Below are 22849 nucleotides of genomic sequence, written 5' to 3'. Positions count from 1 at the left end.
CTCATGGCTGCAGCTTGTCTGTGAATCCTGGCAGGCAGTAGAGCAGACGGGTTGCCAACTTTCTCACTCCCAAATAAGAGACAACGTGACGTCACCGCCCCGCTCCCCATGTGACCTCATCGAGCCAGCGGTCACGTGCTCCCGCTCCACCAATAGCGGCCTCCCAGGCCAGGAGGCGGGTTGCTATGTAACCTCCGTTAGGCGGTGTCTGGGCCTACAGCGGCCCCCAGGCCTACACTGTCCGGACCCGCGCTGTCTAGACCCACAGTGTCCGAGCCTACAGTGCCCCCCGGGCCTAATATGGGACAAGGGAGGTCCTTGTCGGTACAAACCAATTTAGCCCAATATACGACATGTCCCGGCTAATACGGGACAGTTGGCAACCCTATTCACAACCAAGCTTCAACCTGCACCGAAAGCTCTCGGTACAGAGACGAGGAAGGGGAGCTCACACCAGCTGTCGTGAGCTCCGGAATTAGCAGCAATGGTTCTTTTCTTACGAAGTTAGACACAAAAAGCTGGAGTAACTCACCGGGACCTGCAGCATCTCTGGAGAGAAGGAATGGGTGACGTTTCTCGTCGAGACCCTTCTTCGGACTCTTTTCTTACCATGCCTTAGATGGTTTAATCACAGGACCATACTGAATGTTTCTGTGCAGCTCAGCTAATCAATAAATAGCACATTCAGCTATGGATACGCATATTTCACATTTATTTTTACAGTAAATATTTTAAGCGGGTTATTTGAGGTAGGAATTTGATTTTGCTTGCCAACTATTAACTACAATTACCATTCTTCAGTTCATAAGTTCATCAGTCATAGGGCAGAATTAGGCCATTCGGCTCATCGAGTCTATTCTGCCATGCGGTCATGGCTGATCTATCTTCCCCTCTCATCTCCATTCTCCTTCCTTCTCCCCATAACCCCTGACACCCCTACTAGTCAAGAATCTTCGGTGTATAACAGCATCTGCAGTTCCTTCCCACACACTGCGAAATCTCCTCAAGGTATGCCTACTTTGAAGAAGTTCTTCTCCTCTCTCTGCGAGAGTTCTCCATCCCCCTCTCTCACTGCTCCCCCTCTGTGATTCTGTTGCTTTCACACCTTTCCCTTCCTTATCTCTAGACTCCCTCTCCCCCGACTCTTAGTCTGAAGAAAGGTCTCGACCTGAGACGTTACCCATTCCCTCTCTCCAGAGATGCTGCTTGGCGTGAGTTACGCCCGTGTTTTGTGTTTAACTTTGGTGTTTGACCTGCATCTGCAGTTCCTTCCCACCCAAGAATCTGTCGATCTCTGCCTTGAAAATACCCACTGACTTGGCCTCCACCACCATCTATGGCAATGAATTCCACAGATTCACCACCCTCTGATGCACCAAATCCCTTCTCATCTCCCCTCTAAAGTTACGCCCTCCCTTCTTTCTCCAGCGTTGTCTCATTTGCTTATTTCTTCTTTAGCGTAACAATTTAAGGATACAAATGCGCCAACTTTGGAAGATTTAACTTTGCCAGCTTCTGCTCCCAACCCTTTGCATTGCACTGATATCGGGTGGCATTTGCTTAATCTGGGCTCTGAATGCTCTCTGCCTTGTGTATCTCAGTAACGCCAGCGCCAGCAGTCACTTTGAAGGCCTGGTGATAAGGGCAGGTTAGTAGTCCATCTCCCTGTGAGCTATTCTGCCATTAAAAGGAACACGCTCAACACACTCATCCAATGACAAGTTAAATATAGAAGGGGATTACAGAACCATTGTTTTCAGTCATGTCGGATAAGATTATATACTTGAAATGGAATGTCACCTGATCTTTTGGCGAATTGTACTTCTGTGTCTATTTAAATGTTAGGGGATTGCTCTCTTATTGACAATCTGCTCTTTCTCTCTCTCTCCCTCTCTCTCTCCCTCTCCCTCTCTCTCTCTCCCTCTCCCTCTCTCTCTCTCCCTCTCTCTTTCTCTCTCCCTCCCTCTCTCACTCTCTCCCACTCTCTCTCTCTGCTCCCCCCTCTCTCTCTCTCTCTCCTTCGGGCGACTAGACCAGGTAGAGAATGCACGCGCTTCACAAAAGCAGAGCTGCACCAGAAGAGGTCACGCCGCCCGGCAAGCAAAGCGGCCTCAAGTCATTGCTCTCCCTGCCTCCGTTTGTGTTAACCTGTGGCCAACTCGGACAGCCCGCCCTTCAAAAGCATTCACGGATTTCTTATCTGGAAGTGGAAATTCTCGATGCTCGGACAAGGAAGCAAATTTGCTTCCTGGAAAAGGTAACTGCTTGGCTTCTGTCATGGGACGGGGCGACCCCTCATTGCTCCAAACAGTCGGTCAATGAGTCTGAGGCACAGGACTGTGTGGCAGGGATTAGCATTGGTAAATAGTCGACACTACTGCTGAATGAGTCTGAGATGCAGGACTGTGTGGCGAGGATTAGTATAGGTAAATGATTGATACAGTTGGCATAGAAGAGCTCGTTGGGGAAGCACGGAGTTGCATGGGCAAGTTGGGCTGAAGGGCCTTTTTCCGTGCCGTATTACCTTATGAATCTGTTGATGTTAAGGCTCATAAGAGATGGAGGAGGTCTGGGATTGAAGGGTTTTCAAGAGAGAGTTAGATTTAGCTCTTGGGGCTAAGGGATTCAAGGGATATGGGGGAAAAAAAACGGAATGGGGTACTGATTTTAGATGATCAGCCATAATCATATTGATTCTCACAGCGCGAGAACCCGGGTTCGATCCTGACCTTAGGTGCTGTCTGTACGGAGTTTGTACATTCTCCCCGTGACCGCGTGGGTTTTCTCCGAATGCTCCAGTTTCCTCCCACATCCCAAAGTCGTACAGGTTTGTGGGATAATTGGCTGCTGCAAAATCTCCCTGGTGTGTAGGATAGAACTAGTGTAGAGGTCGGTCACTGGTCAGCATGGACTTGGTGGACTAAAGGGCCTGTTTCTGCACTGTATCTTTAAACTAAACTAAACAAAGAGCTACATGGCACTGAAAGACCAACAGAGCTAACTGCAGATCAGTTGGCAAGCATCTGATGCACTAATAAGCAATGTCATTTTGCTATTTTTATTGAACTTTTCCCAAGGTTAATTTTAAAAAGTTCACTAAATAAGTTCCCAAGGTTAATTTAAAAAGTTCATTAAAAGGTGTACATGCAAAAAACAGAATAGTAATTACAAAGAATGCATACCTATATCTGACTCAGAAATTTGTACAAAGGTTTTTTTTTAAATTGTCTTCAGTTTGCCAGTCACTGGGCTTCCCAATGTGCTTTTGTTCTATTGCGGGTTCTTTCAAGGCGGGTACAGTAACAACATTTAAAAGACATTAGCGCAGAAAAGGTTGGGAAAGGTATGGGTCAAATTGATGCAAAGGGGATGGACAAAGAAAGGCATCTTAGTCAGCATGGACAAGTTGGACTGAAGGGCCTGTTTCCGTGCTGTATAACTTTATGAATCGATTGATGTTGTGGTACAGGCTTTCAAAAGGTAATAGATCGAAAGGACAGTGGCACTGTGGAACAAGATATAAAAATCATAAGAGATGGAGGTGGACCGGGATTGAAGGGTTTGCAAGAGAGGGGTTTTTTTTAGATTTAGAGCTACAGCGCAGAAACAGGCCCTTCGGCCCACCGGGTCCGCGCCGCCCAGCGATCCCCGCACACTAACACTATCCTACACCCACTAGGGACAATCTTTACATTTGCCCAGCCAATTAACCTGTACGTCTTTGGAGTGTGGGAGGAAACCGAAGATCTCGGACAAAACCCACGCAGGTCATGGGGAGAATGTACAAACTCCGTACAGACGGCGCCCGTAGTCAGGATCGAACCTGAGTCTCCGGCGCTGCATTCGCTGTAAGGTAGCAACTCTACCGCTGCGCCACCGTGCCGCCCTTGCTCTTTAGCTCTTGCGGCTAAGGGAATCAAGAGATATGGGGAAAAAAACGGAATGGGGTACTGATTTCAGATGATCAGCCATAATCATATTGGATGGCGGTGCTGGCTCAAAGGGCCGAATGGCCTACTCCTGCACCTATTTTCTATGTTTCTTTGAATAGTTCTTATTTCAGCTTACAACCCCAGGACTGTTCATCTATGTGTCCATGAACTGGAAATACAAGTTTAAGGAAGGATCCCAACTCAAAACGTTGTCAGTCCATTTCACAGTGGCATAGCAGTCGAGTTGCTGCCTTACAGCACAAGAGACCCAGGTTCGATCCTGACTACGGATGGTTCATGGAGATTGTACGTTCTCCATTTTGTGGGTTTTCTCCGGGTGTTCCGGTTTGCTTCCACATTCCAAAGACGCGCAGGTTTGTAGGTTAATTAGCTTATGTAAATTGTCCCTAGTGTAGAGGATAGGGCTAGTGTTTGGGGTGATCGCTGGTTGATGCGGAATGGGTGGGCTGAAGGGCCTGCTCTCGTGATGTATCTCTAATACTAAACTAAACTAAAAGATGCTGCTTGACCTGTTGTGTTCCTCCAGCACTTTAATGAACCGAGTATGTTGGAAGGAACTGCAGATGCTGGTTTAAATCGAAGATAGACACAAAATGCTGGAGTAACTCAGCGGGACAGGCAGCATCTCTGGAGAGAAGGAATGGGTGACGTTTTGGGTCGAAGAAGGGTCTCGACCCGAAAGTGATAAACATTCTGGAGAATATCTGCATTATCCAAGTGACCATCAACAAATTGGTGAAACTGATGGAGAGATGGCAGCTTAACATTAATATTAGCAAGTATGAAAGGAGATGTTTTTGGAAGGAAAGTAAAGAAAGTAAGTTAGATAATTGTGTCGTAAAACTAAAAAGACATATACAGAGATTTTTGAAAGTGTTGGAACGGTTGATACAGCTGTTAAAGTTGCACACAATGTATTTTCTGTTAAGTAGATCCATTGAATATGAAAGTAATGATGCCAAGTCTCCATAAGTGATCAATAATTTATCAGCTAATATGTTGGGAGCATTTCTGGATATGGCACTATAAACATAGAAACATAGGTGCAAGAGTATTTTGGCCCTTCGAGCCAGCACCGCGATTCAATATGATCATGGCTGACCATCCAGAATCAGTACCCCGTTCCTGCTTTCTCCCCATATGTCTTGATTCTGTGAGCCTGTCCAGCTAAATCTAACTCTCTCTTGAAAACATCCAGTGAATTGGCCTCCACTGCCTTCTGTGGCAGAGAATTCCACAGGTTCACAACTCTCTGGGTGAAAACGTTTTTCCTCATCTCAGTCCTAAATGGCCTACCCCTTATTCTTAAAGTTAATAAGAGGGATGTGAGGCAGTTGTGGATGAACTGATAAAGGCTGGGTTTTGTAATCAGTGGGCTGAAGGGCCTGTTGCCACGCTGTATCTCTTATCTAATCTAAAAAGGTCAGGCAGCATCTATGGAAAGGAAAAAAAGGGTTGAAGATTCAGGTTGAAGACCCTTCAGAGGGAAAAAACAGACTTAAATATCCTAGAGTCATAGAGCAAGGAAACAAGCCCTTCGGCCCAACATGCCCATGCCAAAATGCCCCATCTAAAGATTTAATTGTTGTCCTTTAAACAGGAAGGACAACAATTCTGTTGTAGTCTGAAACGGGAAGATTGAACAGGAAAGAGATAAAAAGGATCTGTTCCCAATGGCAAAGGAACACAGTTTGGGAGAGATTGAACTCAGGGAGGTGGTGGGGAAGGTTGAGAATGGAATATTAAGTGGGAGTTGGACATATGATTACAAAGGAAATATCCGCTCTGTGGTAGGATTGCAAAAGAAAGACTAATTGTGGAATGTCCCCTGAAACCTAGCTCAGATTTCCATGATGTTACAGCCTGGTTTTAGGCTGGAGTGTCACAAGAAATACAACATAAAAACATTTTAAGTGCCTATTATGTCTTCTTTACATTGTAACTGTGACTGCTCTTCAAAAGCGTTTAATTAGTTGTGCGGTGTTTTGGAACAGGGTAAAATTGGAAAGGGCACTGTTAAATGCAAGCGACTTTTATAATCCCTGAGAGAACTAATGAGCAGATCACAAGGAGAGGAAAACAGGACATGTTCAAGACATTCTGCAGGTCGGCATGGTGGCGCAGCGGTAGAATTGCTGCCTTGCAGTGCCAGAAACCCGGGTTTAATAGACAATAGACAATAGGTGCAGGAGGAGGCCATTCGGCCCTTCGAGCCAGCACCGCCATTCAATGTGATCATGGCTGATCATTCTCAATCAGTACCCTGTTCCTGCCTTCTCCCCATACCCCCTGACTCCGCTAACCTCAAGAGCTCTATCTAGCTCTCTCTTGAATGCATTCAGAGAATTGTCCTCCACTGCCTTCTGAGGCAGAGAATTCCACAGATTTACAACTCTCTGACTGAAAACGTTTTTCCTCATCTCCGTTCTAAATGGCCTACCCCTTATTCTTAAACTGTGGCTCCTGGTTCTGGACTCCCCCAACATTGGGAACATGTTTCATGCCTCTAACGTGTCCAACCCCTTAATAATCTTAATCAACGCCTTCAATAGCAAGAATATCCTTCCTCAAATTTGGAGACCAAAACTGCACACAGTACTCCAGGTGAGGTCTCACTAGGGCCCTGTACAACTGCAGAAGGACCTCTTTGCTCCTATACTCAACTCCTCTTGTTATGAAGGCCAACATTCCATTGGCTTTCTTCACTGCCTGCTGTACCTGCATGCTTCCTTTCAGTGACTGATGCACTAGGACACCCAGATCTCGTTGTACGTCCCCTGTTCCTAACTTGACACCACTCAGATAATAATCTGCCTTCCTATTCTTACCTCCAAAGTGGATAACCTCACACTTATCCACATTAAACTGCATCTGCCATTGGATAGGACAGGTTTGGAGGGATATGGACCAAACGCAGGCAGGTGGGACTGGTGTAGCTGGGACAAGTTGGCCGGTGTGGACAGGTTGGGCCGAAGGGCCTGCTTCCACACTGTACCACTCTACGACTCCAAGAGAGACATAACTGCAGATGCTGGATTCTCAAGAAAATCACAAAGTAACTCTGGATCAGGCTGTATCTGTGGAGGGAACGGATAGGCGACGTTTCGCGTCCAAACCCTCATCAAATTATTCAATGTTATTTTAAACTTTGAAAACTCTACAAGCAACATCCATTATCAAGTGCAAGTGACGAGTTTATTTTCATGCCAAAATTGATTGTTTGTACATATTTAGAGTTCAATGGGATAGTTGGCACAAAGTTGGACTGTCTTCAATCAAGTCCTTTTTTAAGGTGAATTCAGTTACACCATAGAAACAGGCCCTTCGGCCCACTGAGTCCACATTGACCGTTGATGATCTACTCATACAAGTTCTACGTTATCCCACTTTTTCATCCACTCCCAACACACTGGGGGCAATTTGCGGAGGCCAATTAACCTACAAACCCACATGTCTATGGGACCTGGGAAGAAACCGGAGCACCCGGAGGAAATCCACCTGGAGAAGGTGCACCGTCCGCACTGACAGCAGCTGAGGTCGGAATCGAACCTGGGTCTCCAACACTGTGAGGCAGCAGCTCCACCTCAGGTATGGTATTGCTGAGTGGTGCAGAATCTCGGTTCCACCCTGACGGTGGCACAGCAGTAGTGTAGCTGCCTTACAGCACCAGAGATCTCGGTTCAATCCTGACTACGGGAGCTGTCAGTACGGAGTTTGTACGTTCTCCCCGTGATCACGTGCGTTTTCTCCAGGTGCTCCGGTTTCCTCCCACATTCCAAAGACGTGCGGGTTTGTAGGTTAATTTGGCTTTGGTACAAATTGTAAATTGTCCCCAGTGTGCAGGATAGTGCTGGTGTCGAGGTATCGCTGGTCGACACGGACCCGGTGGGCTGAAGGGCCTGTTTCCTCGCAGTATCTGTGGTGCAGCGGTAGAGTTGCTGCCTTACAGCGAATGCAGCGCCGGAGACTCAGGTTTGATCCTGACTACGGGCGCCGTCTGTACGGAGTTTGTCCCCGTGACCTGCGTGGGTTTTCTCCGAGATCTTTGGTTTCCTCCCACACTCCAAATACGTACAGGTATGTAGGTTAATTGACTGGGTAAATATTTTAAAAAATCAGTCTAGTGTGTGTAGGATAGTGTTAATGTGCGGGGATCGCTGGGCGGCGCGGGGATCGCTGGGCGGCGCGGACTCGGTGGGCCGAAGGGCCTGTTTCCGCGCTGTATCTCTAAATCTAAAAATAAAAATAAAAATCTCTAAACTAAACTAGAGATACATGGATCTGAAAGGTTTAGAGGGACATAGGCCAAAGTGGGACCAGTGTAGATTGGGCATGGACAAGTTGGGGCGAAGGTTCTGTTTCAGTGCTGTATGACTCTATGACTCTATGATTCCATGATTATAGTCTATGTTGGTTTCATCTCCTCTTCTGTGCCAGTTTCCATCAACCCCCATTTTTTAATTAACTCCACATTACATACGTCAAATGATCTGCCCCCACCATCCCCAGCATGTCCGGAGATTCACTACCTTCCCTGAGAAGAGATTTCTACGCACCTCTACGTACACTGGCAGTATCTACACTTTAGGGACAATGTACAATTTTTCACCAAATCCAATTAACCTACAAACCGGTACGTCTTTGGAGTGTGCGTGGGTTTTCTCCGAGATCTTCGGTTTCCTCCCACACTCCAAAGGCGTACAGGTATGTAGGTTAATTGGCTGGGCAAATGTAAAAATTGTCCCTAGTGGGTGCAGGATAGTGTTAGTGTGCGGGGATCGCTGGGCGGCGCGGACCCGGTGGGCCGAAGGGGCCTGTTTCTGTGCTGTATCCCTAAATAAATTAAATAAATAAATAAAAACCCATGCGGTCACGGGGAGAACGTACAAATTCTGCACAGACAGCACCCACAGTCGGGATCAAACCCAGGTCTCTGGCGCTGTAGGGCAGCAACTCTACCGCTGCGCCACTGTGCTGCTACTATCTCTATCCCCATTTCAGAAACACAATGTCCTCATCGCAAACATGTTCTACCACCTATTTTTTATATCATTGGAAAATGTAGAAACTTTAATATAAATAGTGAATATCAGCGGGAAGAGTCAGTCACCACTGTAGGCAGGCAGTGAAGAAAGCCAATGGAATGTTGGCCTTCATAACAAGAGGAGTTGAGTATAGGAGCAAAGAGGTCCTTCTGCAGTTGTACAGGGCCCTAGTGAGACCGCACCTGGAGTACTGTGTGCAGTTTTGGTCTCCAAATTTGAGGAAGGATATTCTTGCTATTGAGGGCGTGCAGCGTAGGTTTACTAGGTTAATTCCCGGAATGGCGGGACTATCATATGTTGAAAGACTGGAGCGACTAGGCTTGTATACACTGGAATTTGGAAGGATGAGAGGAGATCTTCTCAAAATGTATAAGATTATTAAGGGGTTGGACACGTTAGAGGCAGGAAACATGTTCCCAAGGGGCCACAGTTTAAGAATAAGGGGTACGCCATTTAGAACTGAGATGAGGAAAAACTTTTTCAGTCAGAGAGTTGTGAATCTGTGGAATTCTCTGCCTCAGAAGGCAGTGGAGGCCAATTCTCTGAATGCATTCAAGAGAGAGCTGGATAGAGCTCTTAAGGATAGCGGAGTCAGGGGGTATGAGGAGAAGGCAGGAACGGGGTACTGATTGAGAATGATCAGCCATGATCACATTGAATGGCGGTGCTGGCTCGAAGGGCCGAATGGCCTCCTCCTGCACCTATTGTCTATTGTCTATTGTCTATTGTCTATTGTCTATTGTAGTCCACTCATTACGTTCCTCCAGCCTGAAAATAATCCATTTATTCCAACCAAGAAAGACACAAAGTGCTGGAGTAAGGGTGGCACAGTGGCGCAAAGGGCCGCACGGTGGCACAGCGGTGGAGTTGTGGCCTTACAGCCGCCAGCACATAGTCACCAGTTGCCCCAAATACCGCCCACCGAATGGTGAACGAGGTCTGATCGACCTGGACGATGACACGTTGGCCTGGATCGCCACAACGGAGCTGCAGGTCTAAAAGACACACGATTGTCCCCAGTGTGCAGGGAGTGGATTAGAAAGTGGGATTAAGTGGAACTAGTGTGAACAGATTCCTCCCACGTCCCAAAGACAAACAGGTTTGTAGGTTAATGGGCTTTGATAAAATTATAAATTGTCCCTAGTTTGTAAGGAGTGGGGGAGAAAGTGGGATAAAGTGGAACTGGATAATGTGGGATAACATGAACAGATTCCTCCCCATCCTAAAGACATATAGGTTTGGAGGTTAATGGGCTAATGGTAAAATTATAAATTGTCCCTAGTGTGTGTAGGATAGTGTTAATATGCAGGGATCGATGGTAGGCGCGGACCTGGTGGGCCGAAGGGCCTGTTTCCGCACTGTATCTTTAAACTAAACTAAACTATAAACTCTCTATATATGTGTATTTGCGAGTATATATATGCATATATATATATATGTATATATTCGCAAAATGCTGGAGTAACTCAGCAGGTCAGGCAGCATCTCGGGAGAGAAGGAATGGGTGACGTTTCAGGTCGAGACCCTTCTTCAGACTGAAGAAGGGTCTCGACCTGAAACGTCACCCATTCCTTCTCTCCCGAGATGCTGCCTGACCTGCTGAGTTACTCCAGCATTTTGTGAATAAATACCTTCGATTTGTACCAGCATCTGCAGTTATCTTCTTATACTTCTTAAACTATAAACTCAGTCGGTCAGGCAGAATCTCTGGAGAACATGTGTAGGTGACGTCTCGGGGACAGGACCTTTCTCCAGAGCCTGAAGGAGGGTCCCGACCCGAAACATCACCTATCCGTGTTCTCCCGAGTTGCTGCCTGTCCCACTGAGTTACTCCAGCACTCTGTGCCTTTCTTTTTCTCTCTCCGTAAACCAGCATCTGCAGTTCCTCGTGTCCACCCTCATTCCGCCTCTTTGCTGCCTAAGCGACAGCCGTGATTCAAAGCGACGTGTCGCCAGCCACTTTCTATTCTGAGCTTCTGAGCTTCTCGTTCCCTGCCTACTTAACCCCTCACAAATCCATGAGGACTGAGATAAGAAAAGAATGCAGCAGAGCTGGAGTACGATGCTGATAAGGCTTTGATGATTTGGTCCCTCTGGCAGGGTACAGACAAGTCACACCTGCGCTCAGCAACGGAGGCCTCAACTACCTTCTGTGGCAGAGAATTCCACAGACTCACCACCCACTGTGTGAACATTTCTTCACACAGAGAGTGGTGAGTCTGTGGAATTCTCTGCCACAGAAGGTAGTTGAGGCCATTTCATTGGCTATATTTAAGAGGGAGTTAGATGTGGCCCTTGTGGCTAAAGGGATCAGGGGGTAATGGAGAGAAGGCAGGTACGGGATACTGAGCTGGATGATCAGCCATGATCATATTGAATGGCGGTGCAGGCTCGAAGGGCCGAATGGCCTACTCCTGCACCTATTTTCTATGTTAAAAGCAAATGATTTCAAAGGGGAAATCCACGGCGTCATAAACCAGCCGGCGATTCGCGGCTGACTTTACGGAAAGATTTCTGCGACTCCATTTTCCTGGCGAATATGGCCACCGTTCACGTATCAATCCTTAATGCAAGTGGAAAATGTAGTTGTGTTAGGGAACAGGGCGAGGCATTAAAGAATGCAGCTGCGTAGTGTTCTAAATTTAGCACGAATGGAACAGAGAAGCAGTCAGTCTCCCGAACGGAGATATTAATTGTGTCACATCACTGGCTGTTCTATTAATACAATCTGCATGCCCTCGACCGAACCAGGAGACAGGGCGTAAAGGTTGCGTGACGGTATGCACGGAAGACTGAGAAGAGGTTGGGGGAGGTGGGGGCGGAGAGGAATTGGACTTGTGGCTCAGGTTTCCGGGGGGGAGCAGGGATGGATTCAATGAGCTTAATGCCCTCTGTGGGTTACATTACACCATTTCGGCTGGTGAAGACTGCCGAGGCAGGGTTTGAGAGTCCCAATGCATTCATTTGAAAATGAAGGCCACAATTAGACATGAACGCAGAGAAACGCTGCAAGCTTCTTTCTATTTGCACGCTTTTATTTATTTGCTTTTTATGTCGCGAGAATTGCAGAGGGTGCAGAGGGGGTTGGTTGGAATACTGCCTAGATTAGACTGTGGTTTACCGGAATGCTGCCTGGATTAGATTGTTAGGGTGCAGACAGGTTGACCAAAATGCTGGCGGGATGAGAAGGTTTCAGCTACAGGGAGAGATAGGATAGACTTAGATTGTTTTCTCTGGAATGTCAGATTTGTTTAGATTATTTTTAGATTTAGAGATACAACACATCTCTAAACAGGCCCTTCGGCCCACCGATTCCTATGCCGCCCAGCGATCCCCGCACACTAACACTGTCCTACACACCCTAGGGGGAATTTTTACATTTGCCCAGCCAATTAACCTACATACCTGCATGTCTTTGGAGTGTGGGAGGAAACCGAAGATCTCGGAAAAAACCCACGCAGGTCGCGGGGAGAACGTACAAACTCCGTACAGACGGCGCCCGTAGTCAGGATCGAACTTGAGCCTCCGGCGCTGCATTCGCTGTGAGGCAGCAACTCTACCGCTGCGCCACCGTCCCGCCATTTACCGCGTCAGAGGTTGAGGGGAGACTTGAAAGAGGCACGTACAATAATGAGAGGCACAGATAGGGTAGACAGTCAGAGTCATTTTCCCAGGGTCCAACACTAGAGGACATACCCACTGTATAAGGTGGAGTAACTCAGCGGGACAGGCAGCTTCTCTCCAGAGATGCTGCCTCAGAGTCCCGCTGAGTTACTCCAGCATTTTGTGTCTACCTTTGATTTAAACCAGCATCTGCAGTTCCTTCCTGCACACACCTGGAAAGGTGAGTGGGAGGAAAGATTAAATGGCGGATGTGCAGGGCAAGTGTTTTTAACATAGAGAGTGGTGGGGGCCTGGAACGCATTGCCAGGGGTAGTGGTGGAGGCTTTGTAGATAGGCACGTGGAGGTGCAGGGAATAGAGGGATATGGATCATGTACAGGCAGATGAGGTCAGTTTAACTTGGCATGTTCAGCACGAAAGCCCCGTTCCTGTACTGTTTTATGTTCTTATTAGATAGACGACAATGAATGGAATAAGAACTGGGGAGGGCCAAAACGTATGTCCATTTGAATGACAAACATAGAAACATAGAAACATAGAAAATAGGTGCAGGAGTAGGCCATTCGGCCCTTCGAGCCTGCACCGCCATTCAATATGATCATGGCTGATCATTCAGCTCAGTAGCCCGTACCTGCCTTCTCTCCATACCCCCTGATCCCTTTAGCAAAAAGGGCCACATCTAACTCCCTCTTAAATATAGCCAATGAACTGGCCTCAACTACCTTCTGTGGCAGAGAATTCCACAGACTCACCACTCTTTGTGTGAAGAAATGTTTTCTCATCTCGGTCCTAAAAGACTTCCCCCTTATCCTTAAGCTGTGACCCCTGGTTCTGGACTCCCCCAACATCGGGAACAATCTTCCCGCATCTAGCCTCTCCAACCCCTTAAGAATTTTATATGTTTCTATAAGATCCCCCCTCAGTCTTCTAAATTCCAGCGAGTACAAGCCCAGTCTATCTAGTCTTTCCTCATATGCAAGTCCCGCCATCCCAGGGATCAATCTGGTGAACCTTCTCTGTACTCCCTCTAAGGTGCTGTGTAACATGAAGATCAAAATGTTGGTGGGAGTTTGAAAGACCTACGCAAAAACAGCAATGTCTACTTTGTAAGTCTTTACATCAGTCAATGATTTTTAGTTTCCAAGGTTGTTTTTGACGTTTCATTGTTAGCTGTGAGTCAAAGCTGGAATTATTCAACGCTGCATTTGCAAGGGATGTAAAGGCTGGAATTGTGTTTGTTTCATGAAAGGACAGAATCAATTTTCATTCCTTTCAACTAATACCCACGACTCCTATCATTATCGGAGCAGACTTCCACCCACGCTCAATATTAACCCTAGCTCAGAATTTACCCACCAATATGGTCATGAAATCGTAAAAGACAGGAGCAGAATTAACCCATTCAACCCATCAAGTCCACTCTGCCATTCAATCATGGCTGATCTATCTATCTCTCCCTCCAAACCCCATTCTCCTGCCTTCTCCCCATAACCTCTGACACCCATACTAATCAAGAATCTATATATCACTATTCTTACTTGCAGCAGCACAACAGAATATGTAAACGTAGTGCACTGTAAACAATGTCATAAACAAGAGAGAAAAATAAAGTTTAGTGTGTGTGTCACTCACAAAGACACGCATATATATATTTATATGGATCATATATGTGTAGGAAGGAACTGCAGATGCCGGTTTATCCCCCTTCGAGTCCGCGCGATATATACACATAGACACAAAAAGCTAGAGTAACTCAGCGGGCCAGGCTGCATCTCTGGAGAGAAGGAAAGAGGGACACCTCATGCCTAGGCCCACCTTCACACTGTGTCTCAACCCGAAATATCACCCATTCCTTCTCTCCAGAGATGCTGCCTGTCCCACTGAGTTACTCCAGCTTTTTGTGTCTATGTATTGTGATGTCTTGAGAGGTCGGGAGCTTTTCTCTTGAAGGTTGGGAGGCGTGGGTGCCGGAAATGAAGACACAAACGTTCTTGTTTTCAAACTTAAATTCCATATATTTAGTCTTTTCCAAAAACAGGTAAACTTAATTGTTTGCAGACAGGTACACAAAACCAAAACAGGTAGTAAAATCAAAACTGTAGCTTGGTGCCTTCTTACAAAATATCCCCCTCTCTCCCCCTCTCGCTTCCCTCTCGATTCCCTCTCGCTTCCCCCTCTCGCTTCCCCCTCTCGCTTCCCCCTCTCGCTTCCCCCTCTCGCTTCCCTCTCTCTCCCCCTCTTGCTTCCCTTCCCTTTTAGCTCTCTCACTGAGGCAATCAGCTCATCTGGTTCAGCTGGGCAGCAATCAGTGTCAGCAGCAATCATTGTCAGCAGCAATCAGTGTCAGCAGCAATCAATATCAGCAGCAATCAGTGTCAGCAGCAATCAGTTTCAGCAGGGCAGGCAGCCCTGCTGACTATGGGTTTTGTAGTCTTTTGCTGGCAGCCATGATGGTTTGTAGTCCTTGTTGCATCCACCGGGAGGAAATGTATCTCCCCTCTCTGACTCTACCTCTCATGATATCACAGTATATAGAGCGCGGACTCGATGGGTAGAAGTGCCTGCTTCTGCACAGTATCTCTAAACCTCAGTCTGGAAAGTCCATGCCAGTAAATGCTGGCTTTTCCAGGAATACACAGATCCCATACAAAATGAATCCAAGGAAATAAAAGACTGAACAGTTAGTTAGTCCAAGTGAATTCTCTGCACGGAATATCAACGAATTGCTGAAAGTCACCCCCTCTCTCCCCCTCTCTCTCTCTCCCCCCTCTCTCCCCCCTCTCTCCCCCCTCTCTCCCCCCCACTCTCCCCCCTCTCTCCCCCCTTCTCTCCCCCTTCTCTCCCCCCTTCTCTCCCCCTTCTCTCCCCCCTCTCTCCCCCCCTCTCTCCCCCCCTCTCTCCCCCCCTCTCTCCCCCTCTCTCTCCCCCCCTCTCTCTCCCTCTCTCACCCCCTCTCTCCCCCCTCTCTCCCCCTCTCTCTCCCCCTCTCTCTCCCCCTCTCTCTCCCCCTCTCTCTCCCCCTCTCTCTCCCCCTCTCTCTCCCCCTCTCTCTCCCCCTCTCTCTCCCCCTCTCTCTCCCCCTCTCTCTCCCCCTCTCTCTCCCCCCCCTCTCTCCCTCCATCTCTCCCCCCTTCTCTCCCCCTCTCTCTCCCCCCCTCTCTCCCCCCCTCTCTCCCCCTCTCTCTCCCCCCTCTCTCCCCCCTCTCTCCCCCTCTATCTCTCCCCCTCTATCTCTCCCCCTCTCTCTCCCCCTCCTCTCTCCCCCTCTCTCCCCCTCTATCTCTCCCCCTCTATCTCTCCCCCTCTATCTCTCCCCCTCTATCTCTCCCCCTCTATCTCTCCCCCTCTCTCTCCCCTCTCTCCCCCCTCTCTCCCTCTCTCTCCCTCTCTCTCCCCCCCCTCTCTCGCCCCCTCTCTCTCCTCCTCTCACTCTCCCCCTCTCTCCCCCCTCCTCTCTCTCTCCCCCCTCTCTCCCTCTCTCTCCCCCCCTCTCTCTCCCTCTCTCTCCCCCCCCTCTCTCGCCCCCTCTCTCTCCTCCTCTCTCTCTCCCCCCCCCTCCTCTCCCCCTCTCTCTCCCCCTCTCTGTCTCCCCCAGATGTGTTCTAAGATTATCAGCATCTGATCCCTGTTGGCGACATGTTACTGTGCACCAGAAGATGGCACTGTGGCACCACTCATGACCCATTCTCATCGTAGTGTGGGTGGCATTTTATATCTTATTAATGAAATAAGGTGATTTTAAAAGGTTATAAACATTACACTTGTTCCAGATTGCCTCCAATTTAAGTAAATTTGTCTTTATATAAATCGTCTTTGGTTCTTAAACCGCCTGAACATCTTGCCTACTCAGTTATGACCTTCTGAGTTCTGACAACCAAATCTAAAACCATGCATTAGTTTGCATCACACAAAGTGCAGTCTCCCGATACAACAAATTTAACTTGTTTGCTTTATTAATGCCGGTAGAAAATATGAATAGGGACTCCTGCATTCCTTACTTCACACCATTCTTCATAAAGGATCAAGTGAATCATTAAATCCACGTTTTTAAAATGTCTTTATTTACTGTAAGTCTTATCTGTTAATGATTGCATTATATCAGACCCGTTAACATATTATAAAATACACAACCCGAAAGCAAAGTAGAAAAGAAAAGACAGACAGGTGGGCAGAGGGGGTGGGGTCGCTCTATTGGTAAGGAATGATATTCACTCCCTTGCAAGGGGTGACATAGAATCAGGAGATGTTGAATCAGTATGGATAGAAATGAGGAATTGTAAGAGTAAAAAGACCCTAATGGGAGTTATCTATAGGCCCCCAAACAGTAGCCTCGACATAGGGTGCAAGTTGAATCAAGAGCTAAAATTGGCATGTCGCAAATGTAATGCTACGGTGGTTATGGAAGATTTCAACATGCAGGTAGACTGGGAAAATCAGGTTGGTACTGGACCCCAGGAAAGGGAGTTTGTGGAGTGTCTCCGAGATGGATTCTTAGAACAGCTTGTACTGGAGCCTACCAGGGAGAAAGCAATTCTGGATTTAGTGTTGTGTAATGAACCTGATCTGATAAGGGAACATGGTAAAAGAGCCATTAGGAGGCAGTGATCATAATATGATAGGTTTTACTCTACAAATTGAGAGGGAGAAGGGAAAATCGGAGGTGTCAGTATTACAGTGTAGCAAAGGGGATTACAGAAGCATGAGGCAGGAGCTGGCCAGATTTGACTGGAAGGAGGCCCTAGCAGGGAAGATGGTGGAACAGCAATGGCAGCTATTCCAGGGAATAATGCAGAAGTTGCAGGATCAATTCATCCCAAAGAGGAGGAAAGATTCTAAGGGGAGTAAGAGGCACCCGTGGCTGACAAGGGAAGTCAAGGACAGCATAAAAATAAAAGGGAAGTATAACATAGCAAAGATGAGCGGGAAGCCAGAGGATTGGGACTCTTTTAAAGAGCAACAGAAGTTAACTAAAAAGGCAATACGGGGAGAAAAGATGAGGTACGAAGGTAAGCTAGCCAATAATATAAAGGAGGATAGTAAAAGCTTCTTTAGGTATATGAAGCGGAAAAAAATAGTTAAGGCAAATGTGGGTCCCTTGACGACAGAAGCAGGGGAATTTATTATGGGAAACAAGGAAATGGCAGACGAGTTGAACCGGCACTTTGGATCTGTCTTCTCTAAGGAACATACAAACAATCTCCCAGATGTTCTAGTGGCCAGAGATCCTAGGGTGACGGAGGAACTGAAGGAAATCCACATTAGGCAGGAAATGGTGTTGGGTAGACTGATGGGACTGAAGGCTGATAAATCCCCAGGACTTTTGGTCTGCATCCCAGGGTACTTAAGGAGGTGGCTCTAGAAATCATGGACGCATTGGTGATCATTTTCCAATGTTCTATAGATTCAGGATCAGTTCCTGTGGATTGGAGGGTAGCTTATGTTATCCCACTTTTTAAGAAAGGAGAGAGAAAACAGGAAATGGAAATTATAGACCAGTTAGTCTGATATCAGTGGTGGGGAAGATGCTGGAGTCAATTATAAAAGATGAAATTGCGGAGCATTTGGATACAGTAACAGGATTGTTCTGAGTCAGCATGGATTTACGAAGGGGAAATCATGCTTGACTAATCTTCTGGAATTTTTTGAGGATGTAACTAGGAAAATGGACAGGGGCGAGCCAGTGGATGTGGTGTACCTCGACTTTCAGAAAGCCTTCGACAAGGTCCCACATAGGAGATTAGTGGGCAAAATTAGAGCACATGGTATTGGGGGTAGGGTACTGACATGGATAGAAAATTGGTTGGCAGAAAGAAAGCAAAGAGTGGGGATAAATGGGTCCCTTTCAGAATGGCAGGCAGTGACTAGTGGGGTACCGCAAGGCTCGGTGCTGGGACCGCAGTTATTTACAATATACATTAATGACTTGGATGAAGGGATTAAAAGTAACATTAGCAAATTTGCAGATGACGGCACGGTAGCGCAGCGGTAGAGTTGCTGCTTTACAGCGAATGCAGCGCCGGAGACACAGGTTCGATCCTGACTACGGGTGCTGCACTGTAAGGAGTTTGTACGTTCTCCCCGTGACCTGCGTGGGTTTTCTCCGAGATCTTCGGTTTCCTCCCACACTCCAAAGACGTACAGGTATGTAGGTTAATTGGCTGGGTAAATGTAAAAATTGTCCCTAGTGGGTGTAGGATAGTGTTAATGTACGGGGATCACTGGGCGACACGGACTTGGAGGGCCGAAAAGGCCTGTTTCCGGCTGTAGATATATGATGACACAAAGCTGGCAGTGTGAACTGTGAGGAAGATGCTATGAGGTTGCAGGCTGACTTGGACAGGTTGTGTGAGTGGGCGGATGCATGGCAGATGCAGTTTAATTTGGATAAGTGTGAGGTTAATTTGGATAAGTGTGAGGCCCAGCGCAAATTGGAAGAACATCACCTCATATTTTGCTTGTGTAGCTTACATCCCAGTGGTATGAACATTGTCTTCTCTAACTTCAAATAGCCCTTGCTTCCCTCTCTCTCCATCCCCTCCCCTTCCCAGTTCTCCCAAGATCCTTACTGTCTCTGACGACATTCTATCTCTGTCCCACCCACTCCCCTGACATCAGTCTGAAGAAGGGTCTCAACCCGAAACGTCACCCATTCCTTCTCTCCAGAGATGCTGCCTGTCCCGCTGAGTTACTCCAGCATTTTGTGTCTACCTTAAATAAAAATTATCACGTTTAACAATTTTGTAAGAAATCTTAAAATGATGGTAATGTTGCCAACAAAATAAATAATAATTCATTCTTTGATGCCAAATTTGCAACCTACTGTACATTAAAACTGATTGGACAAATTCAAGAATAAAAGGTGAAAAATAGCTTTTAAAATATTGTATTGTAATTTGTGCTATGAGTATTATTAGTTTGAAAGCCATTAAAAAACACTGAAAAATTAAACACCAAATTAACATCACTACAGTTACGTGTAGTAAATGTAATAAAATCATCATTTCCATATGGCCACTTGTTATCACGCTATAAGTGTTAGTAATTAGACTGAGATAATCAGGCATCTTCCAAAGATATGTAGGAAAGAACTGCAGATGCTGGTTTAAATCGAATTGAGTCTGAAGAAGGGTCTCGACCCGAAACGTCACCCATTCCTTCTCTCCAGAGATGCTGCCTATCCTGCTGAGTTACTGCAGCAATCTATCTTCCGAAGATAAATCTATATACTTAAGCTGTGGAAGCTCTTACAGTATAAAAATTGGACAACGGAACTATAATTATTCAGAGAATTGGAATGGTAAAAGAGCTAGAAGTATCAATAGGCTAGCGTTTAAAGGGGAATATTCTACCCGGAGAATAGAAGGTACAAATTTACTGTTAGGATTAAAAGGGGGGCGGTGGGGTGGGGAAGGTAAGTTAACAATATTAAATGTTAAATGTTAAAGAGCAGTGAGCAGCATTTTGTGAACCTCCTGAGATGCTACCTGACCTGCTGAGTTACTCCAGCATTTTGTGAATAAATATTAAATGTTAAGATCAGTCAATCAATCAATGAAGGTGGCACGGTGGCGCAGCGGTAGAGTTGCTGCCTCACAGCGCCAGAGACCCGGGTTCGATCCTGACTACGGGTGCGGTTTAGTTTTAGTTTAGTTTCAAGATAGTGTGGAAACAGGCCCTTCGGCCCACCGGGTCCGCGCCAACCAGCAATCCCCGCAGATTAACACACACTGGGGACAATTTACATTTATACCAAGCCAATGAACCTACCAACCAGTACGTCTTTTGAATGCGGGAGGAAACCGAAAATCTCGGAGAAAACCCATACAGGTCACGGGGACAACGTACAAAATCCGTACAGACAGTGCCAGTAGTCGGGATTGAACCCGGGTGTCCGGCACTGCAAGTGCTGTAAGGCAATAACTCCACCGCTGCGCCAACGCGCCGTCCTTATGTGCTCCACCTTGCTGCTCTGTCTGTGCAGAGTTTGTAAGTTCTCCCTATGGCTACATGGGTTTTCGCCGGCTGCTTCGGATTCCTCCCACATTCCAAAGGCATACAGGTTTGTAGGTTAATTGGCTTCTGTAAATTGTCCCTGGATTATAGGATAGAGTTAGAAAATGGGTGATTGCTGGCCGGCACGGCGAGCCAATGGATCTGTTTCACCAATATATCTCTAAACAAAACTAAATTAAACTCAACACAATGCTTGCACAAAGTCTTTAACCCAAAGTAGGAGAATCAAGCACCAGTGGACATAGGTTTAAGATGAGGGGGGAAAGATTTAATGGGAATCTGAGGGGCAACATTTTCCACTTCGAGGGTGGTCGGTATATGGAACGAGCTGCCAGAGGAGGTAGTTGAGGAAAGGTACTATCCCAATGTTTAAAAAAGATTTGGACAGATACAAGGATAGGACAGAAGGATATGGGCCAAACACGGGCAGGTGGGACTAGTGTAAGTGAGGCATGTTGGTCAGAATGGGCAAGTTGGGCTAAAGGGCTTGTTTCCACACTGTGTTATTCCATGACTCTATGATTCTAATTATCAGTTCAATGGGAGAATTGGGAACAACAGGTTTGACCGCGGGTGTGGAGATGTTCTTGTGCATTGTTCTCGTATAATAAATGCAATGTAAGAAGTAACAAAGAAAGTATTATTGGAGAGGAGTGGCTCCGTGATGTGATTGAAGATATTGCAAGTCTATATTAGAACTGTCATTAACAATTAAGTTAATTTATTCACAAAATGCTGGAGTAACTCAGCAGGTCAGGCAGCATCTCGGGAGAGAAGGAATGGGTGACGTTTCGGGTCGAGACCCTTCTTCAGACTGAAGAAGGGTCTCGACCTGAAACGTCACCCATTCCTTCTCTCCCGAGATGCTGCCTGACCTGCTGAGTTACTCCAGCATTTTGTGAATAAATCGATTTGTACCAGCATCTGCAGTTATTTTCTTAGATAACAATTAAGTTAAGCTTGAAAAGTTACAACTTAAGAGAAAACCATGATTTAATTAGTGAAATTGAATTTACAGTTCCAAGTTAGATTAAAGACTATCGCACTGCATAAAGAAACAATTTCCCAGGCTGTGGAATTATCTCCAAGAGAGGCAGGGATTTGATGGATCGTTTAGTTTAGCGTAAAAATGCAACCTGGGAAAAGGCCCTTTGGCAACTGTTGATCAATCATTCACTCTAGTTGTCCCACTGCACACTAGGGGCACTTTACAGAGGCCAATTCACCTACAAACCTGGGATGGTGGAGGAAAGCAGAGCACCTGGGGGGAAACCCACCGGGTCACAGGGAGAAATTGCAAACTCCCGCCAGACAGCACCCGAGTTCGGGATCGCCTTACGAGCTCCGTAAGGCAGCAACTCTTCCGCTGCGCCACTGCGCCGCCGCGTGAAATAACATCAGCGAAAGCAGGAGAAATAGAAATCCTATGAATAAGAACATTTTTAGAGCACTGAAACGTTATTCTACAAAAAATGATTCCAATAATAACATGGCAAAAGTGACGAGAGTAATTGTGTGGCAATCTAGAGTTTTTTTTTGCAAATCATCCAAATTAAATGGTGTTGTGATTAAAAATGGTGGAATAATGCAGGCTCGCTCAATCCCATTGAAGTCAACGAGATCTGGGTGTCCTAGTGCATCAGTCACTGAAAGGAAGCATGCAGGTACAGCAGGCATTGAAGAAAGCCAATGGAATGTTGGCCTTCATAACAAGAGGAGTTATAGGAGCAAAGAGGTCATTCTGCAGTTGTGCAGGGCCCTAGTGAGACCGCACCTGGAGTACTGTGTGCAGTTTTGGTCTCCAAATTTGAGGAAGGATATTCTTGCTATTGAGGGCGTGCAGCGTAGGTTTACTAGGTTAATTCCAAGAATGGCGGGACTGTCACATGTTGAAAGACTGGAGCGACTAGGCTTGTATACAGTGGAATTTAGAAGGATGAGAGGAGATCTTATCGAAACGTATAAGATTATTAAAGGGTTGGACACGTTAGAGGCAGGAAATATGTTCCCAATGTTGGGGGACAATGTTGTTCAGAACAAGGGGCCACAGTTTAAGAATAAGTGGTAGGCCATTTAGAATGGAGATGAGGAAAACAAATTTTAGTCAGAGAGTTGTAAATCTGTGGAATTCTCTGCCTCAGAAGGCAGTGGAGGCCAATTCTCTGAATGCATTAAAGAGAGAACTTGATAGAGCTCTTAAGGATAGCAGAGTCAG

At 46.6% G+C, this 22849-nt stretch overlaps 1 protein-coding gene across 1 annotated transcript in view; it reads left to right on the top strand.

Moving 5' to 3' along the window:
* The first annotated feature begins 2044 nt into the window (after positions 1–2044).
* The window catches only part of LOC144592318 (trans-2,3-enoyl-CoA reductase-like), a 111583-nt gene continuing 90778 nt past the window's right edge, over positions 2045–22849 (top strand). Inside the window, exon 1 of the mRNA XM_078396847.1 lies at positions 2045–2257. Coding sequence (XP_078252973.1) covers positions 2045–2257 — 213 coding nt within the window. The remainder of the gene's footprint in view (positions 2258–22849) is intronic.

Source organism: Rhinoraja longicauda, chromosome 3 (genome assembly GCF_053455715.1).
Source record: "Rhinoraja longicauda isolate Sanriku21f chromosome 3, sRhiLon1.1, whole genome shotgun sequence".
Classification (NCBI taxonomy): domain Eukaryota; kingdom Metazoa; phylum Chordata; class Chondrichthyes; order Rajiformes; family Arhynchobatidae; genus Rhinoraja; species Rhinoraja longicauda.
The sequence above is the reverse complement of the archived record's forward strand: the minus strand, read 5'-3'. Positions and strand labels throughout refer to the sequence as shown.